Genomic DNA, 21,787 nt, shown 5'->3' on the forward strand with positions numbered 1-21,787 from the left:
AAGGGGTAAGCCATTTAGGACTGAAATGAGGAGGAATTTCTTCACCCAGAGAGTGGTGAACCTGTGGAATTCTCTGCCACAGAGGGCAGTGGAGGCCAGTTCATTAAGTATTTTCAAAAACGAGTTGGATATATTTCTTAAGGCTAACGAGATCAAGGGATATGGGGAGAAGGCAGGGACCGGGTACTGAATTTGGATGATCAGGCATGATCTCATTGAATGGCGGAGCAGGCTCGAAGGGTCGAATGGCCTACTCCTGCTCCTATCTTCTATGTATCTGTCCCAGCCTTCTCCCCATATCCCTTGATCCCTTTAGCCATAAGAACTATATCTAACTCCTTCTTGAATATATTTAATGAATTGGCCTCAACTGCCTTCTGTGGTAGAGAATTCCACAGCTTCACCACTCTCTGGGTGAAGAAATTCCTCCTCATCTCTGTCCTAAATGGCTTACCCCTTATCCTTAAACTGTGACCCCTGGTTCTGGACTCCCCCACCATCGGAAACATCCTTCCTGCATCTAGTCTGCCTAGTCCTGTTAGAATTTTATACGTTTCTATGACATCCCCTCTCATTCTTCTAAACTCTAGTGAATATAAGCCTAATTGACTCAATCTCTTCTCATACATCATCCCTGCCATCCCAGGTATCAGTCTGGTGAATCTTTGCTGCACTCCCTCCATGGCAAGAACATCCTTTGTCAGATAAGGCGACCAAAACTGCACACAATACTCAAGGTGTGGTCTCACCAAGGCCCTGTACAACTGCAGCAAGACATCCTTGTTCCTGTACTTGAATTATCTCACTACGAAGGCCAACATACTATTTGCCTTCTTAACCGCCTGCTGCACCTGCATGCTTACCTTCAGCGACTGGTGCACAAGGACACCCAGGTCTCGTTACTCCTCCCCTTTTCCCAATGCATTGCCGTTCAGATAATAATTTGCCTTCCTGTTTTTGCCACCAAAGTGGATAAACTAACATTTATCCACATTGGGCAAATGCATGGCAGATGCAGTATAATCACCCAACCTGTCCAAATCACACTGGAGTTGCTCTGCATCCTCCTCACAGCACACACGCCCACCAGCTTTGTGTCATCTGCAAACTTGGAGATATTACATCTAGTTCCCTCATCTACATCATTAATATATATTGTGAATAGCTAGGGTCCTAGCACCGATCCCTGCGGTACCCCACTAGTCACTGCCTGCCACTCGGAAAAAGACCCATTTATTCCAACTCTTTGCTTCCTGTCTGCCAACCAGTTCTCTATCCAAGTCAGTACCTTACCACCAATCCCATGTGCTTTAACTTTGCATGCTAATCTTTTATGCGGGACCTTGTTGAAAGCCTTCTGAAAGTCCAAATACACCACATCCACTGGTTCTCCTTTATCTATTCTACCAGTTACATCCTCAAAAAATTCCAGATTAGTTAAGCACGATTTACCTTGTGTAAATCCATGTTGACTTTGTCTGATCCTGTCACTGTTTTCCAAGTGCTCTGCTATTACATCTTTTATAATAGACTCTAGCATTTTCCCCATTACCGATGTCAGGCTAACTGGTCTATAATTCCCTGTTTTCTCTCTACCACCTTTTTTGAATAGTGGGGTTGCATTAGCTACCCTCCACTCCATGGGAACTGTTCCAGAGTCTATTGAATTTTGGAAGATGACCAGCAATGCATCTACTATTTCTAGGGCCACTTCCTTAAGAACCCTGGGATGTACTTCACACAATGGGGGAGGGACCGGGCATGTGGGTTTCTGTATAATTTATTTATTAATTTTTTTGATTGCCCCTCCGGCCCGAATCTCGATGGAATAATTTTTAAATGTCCTCTACCCCAATTGGATCTTTCAATGGCGGGGTGTTCACCCAGAATCCCCCGTGCGGCAGAATGTGCCCTATCAATGACCACAGGAGCCCAGTGCGCAGGTGTGGGACCAGGCAGAGCTCTGAGCATGCGCAGTGCGAGTGTTGGCGATGGACTGACGCGGAAGAGACGGTTCCGGGCGGCGGTAGGAGATTGTGGACTCGGGGAGGAATTGGAGCCGCAGCTGGGCTGGGAAGCTTCACAAACACCCGGTGTAGGCCTCAGGCCCCGGGTTTACCCCGCGATGACAGGCCCGGCCGCCTGGGTCAGCGGGGTCACTGGCCGCCATCTTGGGCAGGGCGGGGTCACTGGACGCCATCTTGGGCAAGGCGGATGAAAACCAACAGAACCAACAAAGAAATGATCTGTTACGACAGCAAAATACTGCGGATGCTGGTTATCTGAAATAACAACAGAAAATGCTGGAAACAGATTTTAAGCAGGTGCAGAGGCCGGGGGAGGGGACGACGGAACAGTCTGTGCTAGGGTAGGAGGCAGGAGAGAGAAAATGTTGCAAATGGGGACGGCAAAACCATAAACAGCCTGAAAAATGGGGGTAGGGGTTATAGTCTGAAATGGTTGAACTCAGTTTTGAGTCCGGCATGCTGTAAAGTGCCTAATCGAAAAATGAGGTGCTGTTCCTCAAGCTTACGTTGAGCTTCATTGGAACAGTGTAAGAGGCCGAGGTCAGAGTGGGAGTGAAGCGGAGAATTAAAGTGACAGGCGACCGGAAGCTCGGGGTCACCCTTACGGACTGAACGGAGGTGTTCCGCAAAGCGGTCGCCCAATCTGTGTTCACATCTCTCGCCTTCTCCAGTTCTGATGAAGGGTCCCAGACCTGAAACGTTAACTCTGTTTCTCTCTCCACGGATGCTGCCTGGCCTGCTGAGTGTTTCCAGCATTTTCTGTTGTTATTAAAGAAATTATCTTCCTTGGTTATCGATCATTTCACTAAATTTAAACGGAACACCAACAACAACTTACATAGAAACATAGAAGATAGGAGCAGGAGTAGGCCATTCGACCCCTCGAGCCTGCTCCGCCTTTCAATGAGATCATGGCTGATCATCCAACTTCAGTACCCTGTCCCTGCCTTCTCCCCATATCCCTTGATCCCTTTACCCTTAAGAAATATATCTAACTCCTTCTTGAATATATTTAATGAATGGCCTCAACTGCCTTCTGTGGTAGAGAATTCCACAGGTTCTTGCACTTGTTGCTAAGCAACAGGGATGCTTGGTATGTGGCAAGGGTTCCTGCAGCTGTTGCTAAGCAACAGGGAAGCCTGGATTTGTTGCTGTGTACGGAGCTCTCGTAACTTTTAACTATATCTCTCCGTAATCCGAACTTTTTGATAAACCGGCACCACGCTGGTCCTGTCGGTGCTGGATAAAAAAGACTTTCCTGTATTGTGAATAGCTGGGGTCCTAGGACTGATCCCTGCGGTACCCCACTAGCCACTGCCTGTCACTCGGAAAAAGACCCATTTATTCCAACTCTTTGCTTTCTGTCTGCCAACCAGTTCTCTATCCAAGTCAGTACCTTACCACCAATCCCATGTGCCTCAACTTTACACGCTAACCTCTTATGCGGGACCTTATCGAAAGCCTTCTGAAAGTCCAAATACACCACATCCACTGGTTCTCCCTTATCTATTTTACCAGTTACATCCTCAAAAAATTCCAGTAGATTAGTCAAGCACGATTTACCTTTTGTAAATCTATGCTGACTTTGTCCGATCCTGTCACTGTTTTCCAAGTGTTCTGCTATTACATCTTTTATAATGGACTCTAGCATTTTCCCCACGACCGATGTCAGGCTTACCGGTCTATAATTTCCCATTTTCTCTCTACCACCTTTTTTGAATAGTGGGGTAACATTATCTACCCTCCAATCCATGGGAACTGTTCCAGAGTCTATAGAATTTTGGAAGATGACCAGCAATGCATCTACTATTTCTAGGGCCACTTCCTTGAGTACCCTAGGATGTAGATTATCAGGCCCTAGGGATTTATCGGCCTTCAATCCCATCAATTTCCCTAACACCATTTCCCGACAAATACTGATTTCTTTCAGTTCCTCCCTCTCAATAGACCCGATATTCCCCGACATCTCTGGGAGGTTATTTGTGTCCTCTCTTGTGAAGACAGAACCAAAGTATGTATTTAATTGGTCAGCCATTTCTTTGTTCCCCATTATAAATTCCCCTGATTCTGACTGCAAGGGACCTACGCTTGACTTCACCAATCTTTTTCTCTTCACATTTATATAGAGCCTTTAAAACATCCCAAGGCACTTCACAGTAGCGCAGTCAGACAATAATCGACACACATACTTTGTTTGTGGTCCAGTGCACTGACACACGGTTCCTTCACAACTGTAACAATTTTATTTCGGTTGCTGTGAAGGCTGCGCTCACTCTGCTCGTACACCTGGTCGCCAAAGGAGGCAAAACAGGACTAATGCTGCCGAGCTCAGCTCTTTTTGATCAGAAAATATCAACTGTTTAGCCTCGCCAGGAAATGCACAGAAGAGGCAGCAGTGCTGATTGGCTGCCCAGGAAAGTCCTCTTTAGATTAAACTCCTTCACCCAGAGAGTGCTGAGAATATGGAACTTGTTGCCACAGGGAGTAGTTGAGGCGAAGAGCATGGATGTATTTAAGGGGAAGCTGGATAAACACATGGGAGAAAGGAATAGAAGGAGATGCTGATAGGGTGAGATGAAGAGAGATGGGAGGACGCTCGTGTGGAGCATAAACACCGCATGGACCAGTTGGGCCGAATGGCCTGTTTCTGTGCTGTACAATCTATGTAATTCTATGTAATAAGAGAGGAAAGAATGTTCCCTAGAAACTAGAATTATCTGTTCTGTAGTTTTATCCTGAACTTAGTGATGTCTTGTGTAAACTGCTTTTACAGGGAATATTGTAATGTCCGTGTGTAATTGAGACACGGACTGCAGAAGTTGGTTATAACAGGTGTTTACTGAATGGAGACAAAACTGGAACTACTATACAGGCTTATATACAGGGGTGGTCACTACTGGTACTGCAGTATACAGGGGCTGCAGAATATAGTTCCTTCTTCAAGGTACATACACTACAATTCCTCCCCTTTTAGCTAAACAGTACATAACATTCGATTAATAATTAAATAACATATTTACAATTACAGTTGCTATATACATTAGCTGAAGTTAATCAATTATAAATTCAGTCTTTGAGGAGACTTCCTGATTCTGTCCGGATAACGCCTCTTTGGGGTATCAGGTTCTTCTGGGAAAGTTGATTCGGGATCAACGTCGTTGTTTGGTTCGTCTGCTTCCAATATCACCGATTCTGAGGTAGATGCAATTGGTACTTCGGTTTCATCACCAGGTGTATAGGATCGTGGTGTAGATTTGACGTTTTCCAGTGCCTCTGGAATCTGGTCAGCATGGCGTCTTACAATGCTCTCTCCAACGTCCACGGTATACATTAGAGGTCCTTGCCGTGTGCAGATCGTTCCTGGTTGCCATTTCTCTGTGCGGTAGTCCCGGGCCAAAGCTGGTTGACCTATCGTGAAACTCCTGGTTGGCCTTTCATTCATATTCTGAAACTGCCTGTTCTCCACATCTCTTCTGATGTTTGGCTTAACCAAATCCAAGCGGCATCTTAGTCTTCGATTGAAGAACATCATGGCTGGAGTTTGGTTGGTAACCGCATGTGTCGCATTCCGGTAGGCAAACAAGAAGTTATCCACCTTGTGTTGTAGGGGTATGTCTTCATTACACATTGCCTTGATAGCCTTCTTGAATGTTTGAACGAACCTCTCAGCCAATCTATTGGTGGCTGGATGATATGGGGCGGATGTGTAATGCTTAACACCATTGTTCTTTAAGAACCTCCAGAACTCTTCAGACACAAACTGTGGTCCATTGTTGGAGCAAATCTGTTCAGGCAGCCCATTTCTGGCGAATATGGTTCGTAAGACTGTGATAGTTTTTTCTGTGGTGGTTGAGGACATTTTTATTACCTCTGGCCACTTTGAATGTGCATCCACCGCAATTAAAAACATCGAGTCCATAAAGGGACCAGCAAAATCAATGTGTACCCTTTGCCATGGAGATGAGGGCCACTCCCACGGATGTGGAGGGGCTTGTGGTGGGGCGTTTTGGACCTTCTGGCATCCTGTACAGCTCTTGGTCATCTCTTCGATTTCTCTATCGATTCCCGGCCACCACACAAACGCTCTGGCTAAGTTCTTCATTTTTACCCCTCCCAGATGACCCTCATGAAGCTCATTGAGCACTCTATCCTTCAATTTGGGTGGAATTACTACTCTGGATCCACACATCAAGGTTCCTCGGCACACTGACAGCTGTTCTCTTCTCGGCGAGAATGCTGGCAACAGTGATTCGCCATGTGCTGGCCATCCCTTCACCGTTAAATCATACACCCTGGAGAGTGTCGGGTCATTTCGTGTTTCCTTTTCTATGTTTGCATTCGTCACAGGTAGACATTCGACTATGGTCGAGTGGAATATCTCCACAGGATCCACTGCAGGTGCTTCTTCCACCGTCGGCAACGGTAGGCACGACAATCCATCAGCATTCCCATGCTGTTTAGTTCCTTTGTACTTTATGTCATATTGGTGTGCCCCTAGGAAAAGGGACCACCTCTGTAGCCGTTGTGCTGTCATTATCGGGACGCCCTTCTTAGGGCTGAAAATGGAGACAAGAGGTTGATGATCAGTTAGTAGAGTAAATTTCTGTCCGTGCAGGTAGTGATTGAACTTCTTCACCCCCCACACCAGGCTGAGGGCCTCTCTGTCAATCTGGGCGTAGTTACGCTCGGCTGCAGTTAACGAGCGTGACGCAAAAGCTATCGGCCTCTCTGAACCATCAAGGAATTTACGTGACAGTACCGCTCCAACGCCGTAGGGAGATGCATCACACGCCAGTCTTATCGGTAGTGATGGGTTGTAGTGAGCCAGTACTTCTCTTGAAGTGATCAGGCCTTTACACTTCTGAAAGGCCCGCTTACATTCATCGCTCCATTTCCATGCTACTCCAGTTTGTGGCAGGGCGTTCAGTGGGTGCAGAATTGTGGACAAATTCGGCAAAAACTTATGGTAGCAATTCACCAATCCGAGGAATGACCTCAGTTGCGACACATTTTCAGGCGCTGGAGCCTTAACTTACCGCTTCAATTTTGTCAGGGGACTTATGTAACCCCTCTTCATCAATCACGTGACCACAATACGATATTTGTTTCTTAAAAAACTCGCACTTGGGGCGATTGGCTCGTAGCCCATGTTCTCTTAGTCTAGTGAGCACCTGCTCTAGGTTGGCAAGGTGTTCACTGTCATTTTCACCTGTCACTAGGATGTCGTCCAAGTAACACTGAGTCCCCGGAATCCCTTGCAGGACTTGTTCCATCGCTCTTTGCCATATAGCCGGAGCTGATGCTACTCCGAATACCAGTGGATTTTACTGGCAAAGATCTTTGTGAGTGTTTATCGTGAGATATTTCCTAGAGGATTCTTCAACCTCCATCTGCAAATATGCTTGCGCTAGGTCAATTTTTGTAAAACGTTTCCCTCCAGATAGTGAGGCGAAAATATCTTCTATCCTCGGAAGAGGATACTGTACTGTGTGAAGGACTGGGTTCACAGTCACCTTGAAGTCCCCACAGATGCAAACCTTCCTTGGCTCCTCAGACTTATTGCTTAACGTTTTCTTCATGACAGGAATGATGGGTGTCGCCCACTCGCTCCAGTCTACCTTAGATAACACGCCTGCATTCTCCAGATTCTCCAGCTCTGCCTCGACGGCTGGGTGAATTGCATACGGTACCAGTCTTGCTTTGAAAAACTTGGGAATTGCATTCTCTTCTATTTTTATCGAGGCGGTTACGCCTTTAAGAGTTCCCAGTCCTTGTTGAAATACCTCTTTAGCGTTAGCTAAGATTTTTGACAATCGTCCAGGTGTGACGTCGTCATCCTTTTTACCAGCCACAGTCAGTGCCTGAATGGAGTGCCAGTCTAATCTTATCTTTCTGATCCATTCACATCCCAATAACGGTGGTCCGCCATCTTGCAGTATGTATAGATACAATTTCTCTATTTCCTTGCCGTTGTATTCGACAGGCACCCTTATTTTCCCTCTGGGGTATACTTTCTGCCCCGTATATGTCTTCAAGACAATGGATGTGTCTTTCAAGGGTATGTGTGAGAATAGCCGCTCGTAGTCTCGTCGATTCATGACGGTCAGGGCTGATCCTGTATCCAATTCCATTTTGACTTGGGACCCTGCTATTGTGAGGGTGACCCAAATGGTTCGGTGATCCTCTTTTGCGATTACGTTGTGTAGTTTGAGACAGCTTAGTCTCTTGTTCCCGGATTCACTATCGCTCTTCTGGTCTTCAGAACTACTGTCCGTCATCTTGTGTACTTTCCTGTACTTTTTCTTAGTAGCCTTTTTGTTGTCGTTAGTCTTCTTCCCGGACCTGCAAACTCGTGCAATGTGTCCCATCTTTCCGCATCGCCTGCATGTTTTGTCCTTGAACCAGCAGTCCTTCTGGTCATGGGTTGTTCTGCGATAACATTTTTCAAATCCCCGTGTCATTTCATGGGTGCCATATTCCTGTGGCTTTTGCTGTATTTCCACAGCTCCCCTTGCTGCTGCTTTGTACGATACTGCCACGCTGAAAGCCTTATCTAGCGTCAGCTCTTTCTCTGAGAGTAACCTCTTCTGGGTTCCTTCACTCAGGAGTCCACAGACAAATTTGTCTCGTAGGGTATCTGCCAGTCCTGCTCCGAACTGGCAGTGCTTTGATAGCTTGCGTAGTCCCGTAAGGTAATCAGCATTGCTCTCATCTTTATGCTGATTTCTCTTGTGGAATTTAAATCTTTCTGCTATCAGCAGCGGTGTAGGATTTAGGTGTTCCTGTAGGATATCAACAATTTCGTTAAAACTCTTCTCCATCGGTTTGACTGGAGTGATCAGGTTCCGCAATAGGCCGTACGTTCTTGCGCCCATTAAGTTTAGTAGTACCAATGCCTTTTTCTCATCGGCTACTTCATTTGCCTTGCAATATACTTCGACTCTTTCCACATACGTGGTCCAGTCTTCTATTTCATTATCGAAGGCAGTGATATTGCCAGTCTTCAGCATCTTGGAGATCTAAGATGGCGCCTCCCGCGCTTTGCCTTCTTCCCCGATTGAACAAAATGGCGCCTCCCGCGCTTTGCCTTCTTCCCCGATTGAACAAAATGGCGCCTCCTGCGCTTTTCCTTCTTCCCCGCTGGATTAAGATGGCACCTCCCGCACTTTCTGTCTTTTCCGCTGCTGCCAAAGCTGTTGCTGGCGTTTTTATGCCTTGATGGCGATGCCCTATGGTCTTCGCGCGCTTCCCCCCGCGCTGCTTCCAACGCCGCTCCCAACGCCGCTCTCCGTGGTCCCCGTGGCAAACTGCAGCTCCTCGCGGCTTTCTGCGCTTCTAATTTCTTTTTCTTTTATTTTAATTACTGTTCCCGTCGTCAGAGCAGACCCTATGGGACACTTTCCTCCCTCTTCTCGGGTCTGTACGCTGCCCGGCTTCGTAGCACCGGCCGCACCCTGTGTGCTCCACCCTCTCTCTCTTCTCTTCCCGACAACGCTGCTCGGCCCCGTTGAAAAGCCACCCGACCGAGCTCTAGCCCGCCGCAGCCCAGGAAGGATCAGTGTACTACCTGCCACCAGACCGATTAGCTGGAACACCATAGACTGGAGAACCAAACCCAGCTCTCGACAGCCTCTCCTGCAAATCTTCGAATTCGATGAATCAGAGGGCGGTTGCCCACGGTCGACGCCCGTTTCTTCTGTTTGTTTTTTTTTTCTTTTTGGATTTCTTCCTTCTGGCTTCGACCTCTAATAACTTCGCTTCAGGGATGGATCCCCGTGAGGTGGTGCAGAATCGTAGGTAAGTTCGGATCTGTTTGTCGCCAATGTAATGTCCGTGTGTAATTGAGACACGGACTGCAGAAGTTGGTTATAACAGGTGTTTACTGAATGGAGACAAAACTGGAACTACTATACAAAGTTACTACACAGGCTTATATACAGGGGTGGTCACTACTGGTACTGCAGTATACAGGGGCTGCAGAATATAGTTCCCTCTTCAAGGTACATACACTACAAATATCATCAGCCTTTGAATGTGGAAGGAGAAATGTTTGCCTGTTCTGTCTGTGGGAAAAGATTTCAAACATCAGTGTGACTGGAAAAGCACCGTGACAGACTCACCTGAGTGAGAGTGTTCCAGTGCACTGACTGTGGAAAGAGCTTTAACCAGTTACACAGCCTGAAAAACATTGCACCGTTCACAGCGGGGAGAAACCGTACACGTGTTGTGTGTGTGGGCGAGGCTTCAACTGATCATCCTACCTGGAGAGACACAAGGACACCCGCACCACGGAGAAACTGTGCAAATGTGAGGACTGTGGGAAGGGATTCAGCTCCCTGTACCGGCTGGAAACTCATCGACGCAGTCACACCGGGGAGAGGCCGTTCACCTGCTCCACGTGTGGGAAGGGATTCAGTCAGTCATCCCAGCTGGTGAGACACCAGCGAGTTCACACTGGGGAGAGACCATTCACCTGCACTGTGTGTGGGAAAGGATTTGCTCGATTAACCAACCTCACAGAACACCAACTTGTTCACACTGAAAAGAGACCCTTCAAATGTTCTAAGTGTGAGAAGATCTTTAAAAGCATAATAGATCTGCTGAGACACCAGCGAGTTCACACTGGGGAGAGGCCGTTCACCTGCTCCGTGTGTGGGAAAGGATTCATTCGGTCATCCCAACTGCTGAGACACCAGCGAGTTCACACTGGGGAGAGGCCATTCACCTGCTTCGTGTGTGGGAAGGGATTCACTCAGTCATCCAACCTGCTGAGACACCAGCGAGTTCACAAGTGACTGCAGGGGTTGGATTCTGCTGTTATTGCTGCTGTTAATCACATCCAGGACTGAACCATGATCATTCTGACAGGTGAGGTTTGTTCCTGCTGATGAGAATAACTCCTGTAACTGGGCTGGAGTTTAATATTCTGGATAAATGTCAGATGCACAGTGTTGAGTATTTTTTTCCTGCAAGGTAAGAGGAGACTAATTGATGTCCTGTTACCGACTGTTCCATTTTTGGGCCCTTTCTCCTTTCTAACTCCAGATTATCTCAGTTCTAACACCTTCAGTTACTCTCAAGTCCCAGCTCCCCACACCTTCCAGAGAGCCTGTAATAGAAAATGACTGAAGATTTATCCCAGTGTAACTATTGCTGTTATCCAAGGAAAAAGGCTTGTATTTCTATCGCACCTTTCACAACCTCAGGACGTCCCAAAGCGCTTTACAGACAAGGAAGTACTTTTGAAGTGTAGTCACTGTTCTAATGTAGGGAAACCAGCAGCCAATGTGTGCACAGCAAGCTCCCACAAACAGCAATGTGATATTGACCAGATAATCTATTTTTCAATGACGTTGATTGAGGATGGAAGGAGATGTGTAAAGAGATGGTCTGTGTATGGAGATGTGAAAGAAGGAAACGATGTGTGTGTGTGATAGTGACACAGCCTTGTGGTCACAGTCAGAACAATGACAGATATCCTTGTGGTTATGGTTTGGGCAGGGCCAGGTCAATAATGTAGTAAACAAGTTAAATATAAGTATCACCAGTGTAGTCGCAGCTTAGAAACATAGAGAAACAAAAAAATAGGAGCAGGAGTAGGCCATTTGGCCCTTCGAGCCTGCTCCGCCATTCAATATGATCATGACTGATCCACTATCTCAATACCATATTCCTGCTTTCTCCCCATACCCCTTGATGTCTTTTGTGTCTAGGAATCTATCTATCTCCTTCTTAAATATATTCAGCGACTTGGCCTCCACAGCATTCTGTGGTAGAGAATTCCACAGGTGCACCACCCTCTGAGTGAAGAAATGTCTCCTCATCTCAGTCCTAAATGTCCTACCCCGTATTCTGAGACTGTGACCCCTCGTTCTCGACCCCCCCAGCCAGGGGAAACATCCTCCAGTCTGTCTAGCCCTGTCAGAATTTTATACATTTCAATGAGATCCCCTCTCCTTCTAAACTCTAGTGAATACAGACCTAGTCGACCCAATCTCGCCTCATACGACAGTCCTGCCATCCCAGGAATCAGTCTGGTGAACCTTCGCTGCACTCCCGCTATGGCAAGTATATCCTTTCTTAGATAAGGAGATCAAAACTGCACACAGTACTCCAGGTGTGGTCTCACCAAGGCCCTGTATAACTGTAGTAAGACATCCTTGCTCCTGTACTCAAATCCTCTTGCAATGAAGGCCAACATGCCATTTGCCTTCCTAACTGCTTGCTGCACCTGCATATTTGCTTTCAGTGACTGGTGTACAAGGACACCCATGTCCCTCTATACATCAACATTTCCCAATCTATCACCATTTAAATAATACTCTGCCTTTCTGTTTTTCCTACCGAAGTGGATAACTTCACATTTATCCACATTATACTGCATCTGCCATGTATTTGCCCACTCACTCAACTTGTTTAAATTGCCTTGGAGCCTCTTTGCATTCTCCTCACAACTCACAATCCCACCTAGTTTCGTGTCATCAGCAAACTTGGAAATATTACATTTGGTTCACTCATCCAAATCATTGATATATATTGTGAATAGCTGGGGCCCAAGCACTGATCCCTGCGGTATCCCACTAGTCACCGCCTGCCACCCTGAAAAAGACCCATTTATTCCTACTCTCTGTTTCCTGTCTGTTAACCAATTTTCAATCCATGCCAGTATATTACCCCCAATCCCATGTGCTTTAATTTTGCACACTAACCTCTTATGTGGGACTTTATCAAAGGCCTTCTGAAAATCCAAATACACCACATCCACTGGTTCTCCCTTATCTATTCTACCAGTTACATCCTCAAAAAACTCCAGTAGGTTTGTCAAACACGATTTCCCTTTCATAAATCCATGTTGACTTTGTCTAATCCCGTTGATATTTTCTAAGTGTCCTGTTATCACATCCTTCATAAAAGAGTCCAGCATTTTCCCTACTACTGATGTTAGGCTAACTGGTCTGTAGTTCCCTGTTTTCTCTCTCCCTCCTTTTTAAAATAGTGGGATTACATTTGCCACCCTCCAATCTGCAGGAACTGTTCCATAATCTATAGAATTTTGGAAGATGACAGTTGGTAGCACCCTCGCCTCTGAGGCAGAAGGTTGTCAGTTCAAGTCCCACTCCAGAGACTTGAGCACAAAAATCCAGGCTGACACTCCAGTGCAGTACTGAGGCACTGTCAGAGGTGGCGTCTTTCGGATGAGACATTAAACTGAGGCCCTGTCTGCTCTCTCAGGTGGATGTAAAAGATCCCATGACACTATTTCGAGAAAGAAAGACTTGCATTTATACAGTGCTTTCATGACCGCCAGACGCCTTGAAGTGCTTTACAGCCAATGAAGTACTTTTGAGGTGTAGTCACTGTTGTAATGTGGGAAAGAGCAGGGGAATTATCCCTGGTGTCCTAGCCAATGTTTATCCCTCAATCAACATAACAAAAGGATAATACAGGAAACTTCCGTTTAACCGGCACCTCAACATCCGGAACTCTCTAATAACCGGCAAAATTCTCACTCCGAAAATTACAGTATACAGTCGTTTATAAGTTTTGTTTTATTGTTAAGTAATTAAAGAGTTATGGATAACCCTCAACTGGCATTACTGTACTTAATCAAGCATCTTCCACCATCCATTTAACACAACATTCTGTAGGTGAGTACCCAATTATACTGCACATTTCTTGATTTTTTAATTTTTGTTTGTTAAAAATAGCCTCGGTAGATATACCTCTCCGTCATCCAGAATTTTTATCAACCGGCATCATCCCGTCGGTGCCGGATACCAAAGAGTTTCCGTTAGCAAAATACTGCAGATGCTGGAAATCTGAAATAACAACAGAAAATGCTGGAAACACTCAGCAGGCCAGGCAGCATCATAGAGTCATAGAGTCATAGAGTTATACAGCACAGAAAGAGGCCCTTCGGCCCATCGTGTCTGCGCCGTCCATCAAGCCCTCTCCAATCTAATCCCATTTTCCAGCATTTGGTCCATAGCCTTGTATGCAATGGCATTTCAAGTGCTCATCCAAATGCTACTTGAATGTTGTGAGGGTTCCTGCCTCTACCACCCTTTCAGGCAGTGAGTTCCAGACTCCAACCACCCTCTGGGTGAAAAAGTTCCTCCTCAAATCCCCTCTAAACCTCCTGCCCCTTACCTTCAATCTATGCCCCCTTGTTATTGACCCCCCTACTAAGGGGAAAAGTTCCTCTTTATCTACCCTATCTATGCCCCTCATCATTTTGTACACCTCAGTCAGGTCCCCCCTCAGCCTTCTTTGCTCCAAGGAAAACAACCCCAGCCTGTTTAGTCTTTCTTCATAGCTGAGGCGCTCCATCCCAGGTAACATCCTGATGAATCTTCTCTGCACCCTCTCCAAAGCAATCACATCCTTCCTATAGTGAGGTGACCAGAACTGCAAACAGTACTCCAGCTGTGGCCTTACCAGCATTTTGTACAGCTCCATCATAACCTCCCTGCTCTTATATTCTACGCCTCGGCTAATGAAGGCAAGTATCCCATATGCCTTTTTAACCACCTTATCTACCTGTTCCGCTGCCTTCAGGGATCTATGTACATGTACACCAAGGTCCCTCTGACCCTCTGTACTTCCTAGGGTCCTACCACTCATTGTGTATTCCCTTGCCTTATTTGTCCGTCCAAAATGCATCACCTCGCACTTTTCAGGGTTAAATTTCATTTGCCACTTTTCCGCCCATCTGACCAACCCGTTTATATCGTCCTGTAGCCTGAGGCTTTCCTCCTCGCAATTTACCACCCCACCAATTTTCGTGTCATCTGCGAACTTACTGATCATACCTTTTACATTCTCATCCAAATCATTTATGTAGATCACAAGCAGCAAGGGACCCAGCACCGATCCCTGAGGTACCCCACTGGACACAGGCTTTCAGTCACAAAAGCAACCTTCGACCATCACCCTCTGCCTTCTGCCACTCAGCCAGTTTAGGATCCAACGTGCCAAGGCACCCTGGATCCCATGGGCTCTTACCTTCTTGACCAGTCTCCTATGCGGGACTTTGTCAAAAGCTTTACTGAAATCCATGTAAACCACATCCACAGCATTTCCCTCATCCACACACCTAGTCACCCCCTCGAAAAATTCAATCAGATTTGTCAAACATGATTTACCCTTGACAAAGCCATGCTGACTATCCCCGATTAATCCTTGCCTCTCCAAGTGGAGACTAATTTTGTCCCTCAGAATTTTTTCCAATAATTTCCCTACCACAGATGTTATGCTCACTGGCCTGTAATTCCCTGGTTTATCCCTGCTACCCTTCTTGAATAATGGTACTACGTTAGCTGTTCTCCAGTCCTCTGGTACATCCCCTGTGGCCAGAGAGGTTCTGAAAATTTGTGTCAGAGCCCCTGCAATCTCCTCCTTTGCCTCACACAGCAGCCTGGGATACATCTCGTCCGGGCCTGGGGATTTATCCGCTTTTTGGCCTGCTAAAACCGCTAGTACCTCCTCCCTCTCGATGCTAATATGTTCAAGTATATCACAGTCCCCTTGCCCGATTTCTATGTCTACATCGTCTTTCTCCATAGTGAACACAGATGCAAAAAATTCATTTAAAACCCCACCTACATCATCTGGCTCTACACACAGATTGCCACTTTGGTCCCTAATGGGCCCTACCCTTTCCCTGGTTATCCTCTTGTCCTTAATATACTTATAAAACATCTTAGGATTTTCCTTTATTTTGCTCACCAGTGTTATTTCATGGCCCCTCCTCGCTCTCCTAATTTCTTTTTTAAGTATGCCCCTGCACTTTTTATACTCCTCTAGGGCTTCCTCCGTCTTTAGTCTTTTGTAACTGCCAAAAGCTCCCCTTTTTTTCCTAATGTATTTTTGTATATCCCTTGTCATCCAAGGTTCCCTTTGCTTGTTGTTCCCACCCTTGACCTTTACGGGAACATGTTGGCGTTGTACTCTCTCTATTTCCCTTCTGAAAGTCTCCCACTGCTTTGATGTGGATTTTCCTATAAGTAGCTGCTCCCAGTCCACTTTGGCCAGATCCTGCCTTATCCTATTAAAATCGGCCTTCCCCCAATTTAGAACCCTTATTTCCGGGCCGTCTTTGTCTTTTTCCATGACCACCTTAAATCTCACCGAATTATGGTCACTGTCGCCAAAATGCTCTCCTACTGACACTTCCACCACTTGCCCGGCTACATTCCCTAGAATCCATGGAGAGAGAAACAGAGTTAACAAAATGATAGATTATCTGGTCATTATCACATTGCTGTTTGTGGGAGCTTGCTGTGCGCTAACTGACTGCCGCATTTCCTACATTACAACAGTGACTACAGTTCAAAAGTACTTCATTGGCTGTAAAGCGCTTCAAGACAACTGGTGGTTATGAATGGCGTTATATAATTGCACCAGCGACCGCTTCTGGCTGATGGTTGATTGACAGCCGAGAGTCCACGCATGCGCACACGGAGTGGCGGTTTGGGCCGAGTCCGGCACAGCGACCCCTCCCGGTCACCAAGGGTAACAACGCATGCCCAGAGGACACCAATCCCCCGTCCCCACTCGGAGCTGCGCCTGCGCACTCGGATCCTGCCAGACAGAGTCGGCATGGGGCATTCCGGGGAAAGGCCTTGGTGTCGGTTACAGAGTCGCGATCGGTGACACAAAGTGAGTTTTCTCTGCTCCGATTGGGTGGAGAATCGCGCGGGGTGGGTGGAGGGGTGGATCGGGAGAGAATAAAGAGAAATAGAAAAACCTGAGAGTCCGCGAGGCCCCGGACCGAGCGGCGTCAGTTGGACGGAGCACGTGATCTCCTCGGGGACATGTGACCCAGGCCCGCGGCCTGATTGACGGGAGCTTCCGACCAATAGGGAGCGAGCGGGGTGGGGCTGGAGGAGCGAGCTGGCGGCGGGTCCTCCAACCAATCAGGGAGCCCGAGGGGCAGGACTAGTGCCGGCTAATTGATCCACAGGGCAGCGAGTTTCTCCAGTCCCTTGTACAATAGCAAAATACTGCAGATGCTGGAAATCCGAAATAACAACAGAAAATGCTGGAAAACTCAGCAGGCCAGGCAACATCCGTGGAGAGAAATTAGATTCAACGTTTTGGGTCAAAACCCTTTATCAAGACTATAGTAATCTGGGATGTAATGTTTAAGTTATCCACCAGATGGAGTCAAATATCAAGTGTTCACATTCACCAGTATTTAAGGTAATGGGCCATGTATTCAATGTCCTGATACACCAGTTTATACGGTAATGTGGCATTGCATTATGGGTATGACTCAGAAGTGAATCTTCCATCTTGTGATCGTGCAGTAAGAATTGTGTGCTTTGCTTGCAGCCTGTAAGAGATGTTTCTCTGCTACACCAGGTAAATAAACAGTTGGGTTTTGTTCCTAATATCTCGCTTCTCACAGTTTCCAACCTTACCACTCGGATATCACATATTGGCGACGAGGATAAACAGATCACATCTTGACGAAGAAAAAAAAAAGAAAAAGAGTACTGAATAACGGATCATGGCTGCTACGGTAGGAATGATCTCTGCTTTTGATGTTCAGACGCAGACCTGGGATGAATACTGCGCGGTGTTGATGCATTTCTTTGAAGCAAATGATATAAATGATGTCGGAAAAAGGAGAGCTATTTTGCTCACTTCCATGGGAAGTCAGACATATAGTTTAATGAGAAACTTATGCAGCCCTGAAAAGCCTGGAGACAGATCATTTGCTAACTTAGTGGCCTTGCTAAAGGACCATTTCAATCCCAGACCGAGTGAGATTGTACAGCATTTCAAATTTAATTCACGGAACAGAAAACCGGGAGAAACTATTGGATTATGTAGCGGTGTTGAGGAAATTGGCACACGATTGCAATTACGGGAACAACCTGAAAGACATGCTGAGAGATAGGCTAGTTTGCGGGATAATGGATGATCGAATGCAGCGGAGATTATTGTCTGAGACTGGGCTTACGTATGAAAAAGCGTTGGAACATGCTCAAGCCATAGAGACAGCGAACCAAGATGTAAAAGAAATACAAGGTTCCGACTGGGCTACTACAAAGCAAGTTGCAGGTCAGGTTGTTGTGCACAAGTTCAATATGCGTCAGAAACCACAACGTGTGCATGTAAAGGCATGTTATAGATGCAATGGCGATCACCTGGCGAGGGAATGCAAGTTCCTGGAGGAAAAGTGCCACAAGTGTGAAAAAAAAGGACATATAAAACGTGCATGCAGGGCAAAAGCAACTGTGGAGGAATACAAACCAAAAGGGGGAGGAAAGCAAAACCTAGGAAGAGAAGTGAAAAAACAGGGAGCACATCACATCAGTGGAGAAGCTGAGAAAGAAGACGACATGTTCATAATGCATAGTATGGTAGAGAACATTCCAAAAGTGGATCCTATCACTTTGCAACTGACAGTAAATGACTCTAAGGTCAACTTTGAAGTGGATACAGGATGCGGTGTGACCATAATGAACAGGGAGGAGTACTCAAAATTGTGGAACCGTGCAAAAGTTCCAGAGTTTAAGTCTTGCTCTATGCAGCTTAAAACATATACCAGTGGACGAGTGGCGACATTGGGTACAGCTACTGTAACTGTGCAACACAGGGACACCGTGGAACAGCTACCTGTAGTTGTAGTATTGGGTTCCGGACCAAACTTGTTAGGTCGGGGCTGGATACAAGAACTTAAATTAGATTGGGGAGCAATAAATCAAATAGAGGGAGGCAAACAGTTGTCTTTGCAAGATGTGTTGATTGAACATGAGAACGTGTTCAAGGAAGAACTTGGCACATTTAATGGCCCCCCAGCTAAGATTTATGTAGACAAGGAGGCACTGCCAAGGTTTTTTAAACAACGACCTGTGCCGTGTGCCATGAAACCGAAGGTAGAGGTTGAGCTTGAGCGTCTTTTGAGAGAGAACATACTGGAACCCGTGAAAGGTTCAGAATGGGCAGCTCCCATTGTACCTGTTTTAAAACCGGACAATTCGGTAAGACTCTGTGGAGATTATAATTTGACTGTAAATAGGGTGTCTAAACTAGAACAGTATCCTATTCCCAAAACAGAGGATCTCTTTGTGAACCTGGCTGGAGGGAAGAAATTCACAAAGCTGAGTCATGCATACTTGCAGATTACACTAGATGAGGAATCCAAGAAGTATGTAACCATAAATACACACAAGGGTTTGTTTACCTATAACCGCTTACCATTCGGTGTCTCATCTAGTCCAGCTATTTTCCAGAGGACTACCGAGGGAGTACTGCAAGGGATCCCACATGTTTCAATCTATCTGGATGACATTCTGGTGACGGGAAGAACCGACCAGGAGCATCTGAGCACTCTGAGAGAGGTACTACAAAGATTGGATAAGGCTGGGTTACGGCTCAAGAGGAGTAAGTGCGCTTTCCTGGGGAATGAGGCCGTGTTCCTGGGACACAGAGTGGACGCCACCAGGCTCAATCCAATCAAGGAGAAGGTACAAGCACTGCAGGAGGCCCCAGCTCCTACCAATGTGACTGAGTTAAAAGCTTACCTGGGACTGCTAAACTATTATAACAGATTTTTACCAAACTTGGCAACAGTGTTAGCACCTCTTCACAGACTTCTGCGCAAGAAGACACAGTGGCAGTGGGAAGAGGAACAGAGGGTTTCATTTGAACAGTCCAAGAAACTGATGCTGTCCTCGGATGTGCTGGTTCACTACAATGCAGAGAAAGACATCATTCTCTCTTGTGATGCTTCACCTTACGGGGTGGGGGCGGTTCTTTCACACAGCTTGGAAGATGGAACAGAAAGACCAATAGGGTTTATGTCTCAAACTCTGACACCAGTGGAAAAAAACTATTCCCAGTTAGATAAAGAGGGGTTAGCAGTACTGTTTGGGTTACAGAGGTTTCACAAGTACATATATGGCAGGAAATTCACCATATGCACCGATCATAAACCTCTTCTATCTCTTTTTAATTAAATGAAAGCAGTACCACAGATGGTGTCACCCTGGATCCAGAGTTGGGCAGTGACATTAAGGGCATATGAGTATGTCATCGTTTACAAGGCGGGCAAGTACCATGGGAACGCAGATGCCTTGAGCCATCTTCCACTGCCAGGTACATCTATCCGTGCAGCTCCAGAGGACAGAGTTTTGATGTTGGAGGACACGGACACGGCAATTGTGACCGCAGAACAAGTAAGGACATGGACCGGTAAAGATCCAGTACTGTCTAGAGTCCGAGGATATGTGATGAGGGGTTGGCCACAGCATCCGGAAGGGACTGATTTCACACCTTACAGTGTCAGGAAGACAGAGCTGAGTGTGCAGGATGGTTGCGTGTTGTGGGGAACACGAGTGATTATTCCACAACCAGCACGACAGTCTATCCTAGGGCAACTACATCAGTGTCATCCTGGAGTTTCGCGTATGAAAGCCTTGGCAAGGAGTTACTTGTGGTGGCCAAAGCTAGATGAGGAGATAGAAAATCTAGTCAAGACATGCAGCATTTGTCAAGTACACAGGAAGGCACCAGCAGCGCCTCCTCTCCAGCCCTGGGAGTGGCCGGATAAACCATGGAGAAGATTACATGTAGATTATGCGGGTCCATTCATGGGAAAGATGTTCCTCATAATCATTGATGCCCATTCCAAATGGATGGATGTTTATCCTGTAAATTCTGCTTCATCTACTGTTACTATAGACTGCCTGTGTAGGAGTTTTAGTAATCAAGGGTTACCGGAGATCGTAGTAAGTGACAATGCCACGTGTTTTGTGAGTACAGAAACAAAAGAGTTCATGAGAAACAATGGCATAGTGCACGTGACCTCAGCTCCATATCATCCGTCTTCAATTGGACTTGTGGAGAGAGCTGTACAAACATTTAAGGAGATGATGAAAAAAAGTGCGGAAGGGAGTTTGGCAGCCAAGGTGTCATGAGTTCTGTTCAGCTACAGAATAACACCTCAATCTACCACAGGACTCTCTCCTGCTGAGCTGTTGTTAGGACGTCAACTACGCTCCACTCTTGACCTGGTTCACCCAGACCTAAAAAGGAAGGTGGAAAACCGACAAATCAAACAAAAGGAGAACCCTGACAGAAGGACAAAGAGCCGCAGTTTTGGAGAAGGAGATGCGGTCCTTACCAGGGATTTCAGTTGTGGTCCAAAATGGATTCCTGGCATCACAGACTCAATGACCGGTCCAGTATCATATACGGTCATGGTGGGAACTGGTCAGGTAGTACGCAGACATGTAGATCAGATACTGACCAGACAAGGGGAAATAGAACTGGAGGTTCCAGAGGAGATGTCGGAGGACAAGTTGGCCCCCAGTTATCCAAATGCATCGGTGGTACCACCACCACGAACAGAGCCAGTTCCACCTGGACCCCTTCGTCAAGAGGAAGCCATCGTAGCAGAGTCAGATACTCTAAGTACTGCTCAGGAGCAGCAGGTGGCTCTACCACAACCAAGCAGGGACTTGACTGTAAGACGTTCACCAAGGTCTCACAAGCTGCCAGAGAGATTGATAATGACCTGCTAGATTCGTTCAGTATGGACTATCGTTAAAGGAGTTTCCTTATGGGACTTTTAAAGAATGTTGTTAAGAAATTAATGTTCAACTTAAGAGGGGAGGAATATAGTAATCTGGGATGTAATGTTTAAGTTATCCACCAGATGGAGCCAAATATTAAGGGTTCACATTCACCAGTATTTAAGGTAATGGGTCATGTATTCAATGTCCTGGTACACCAGTTTATACGGT

General features: G+C 46.3%; 1 protein-coding gene across 1 annotated transcript in view; it reads left to right on the forward strand.

Annotated features, from left to right (window-relative positions):
* LOC147119133 (uncharacterized) overlaps positions 1-21,787 on the forward strand; it is a 36,464-nt gene that overhangs the window by 9,225 nt on the left and 5,452 nt on the right. The window contains 1 exon segment of the mRNA XM_085984038.1: positions 10,297-10,810. Coding sequence (XP_085840164.1) covers positions 10,297-10,810 — 514 coding nt within the window.

Source organism: Somniosus microcephalus, chromosome 4 (genome assembly GCF_052327205.1).
Source record: "Somniosus microcephalus isolate GS21.2 chromosome 4, FLI_Smic_1.0, whole genome shotgun sequence".
In the NCBI taxonomy this organism is placed as follows: Eukaryota; Metazoa; Chordata; class Chondrichthyes; order Squaliformes; family Somniosidae; genus Somniosus; species Somniosus microcephalus.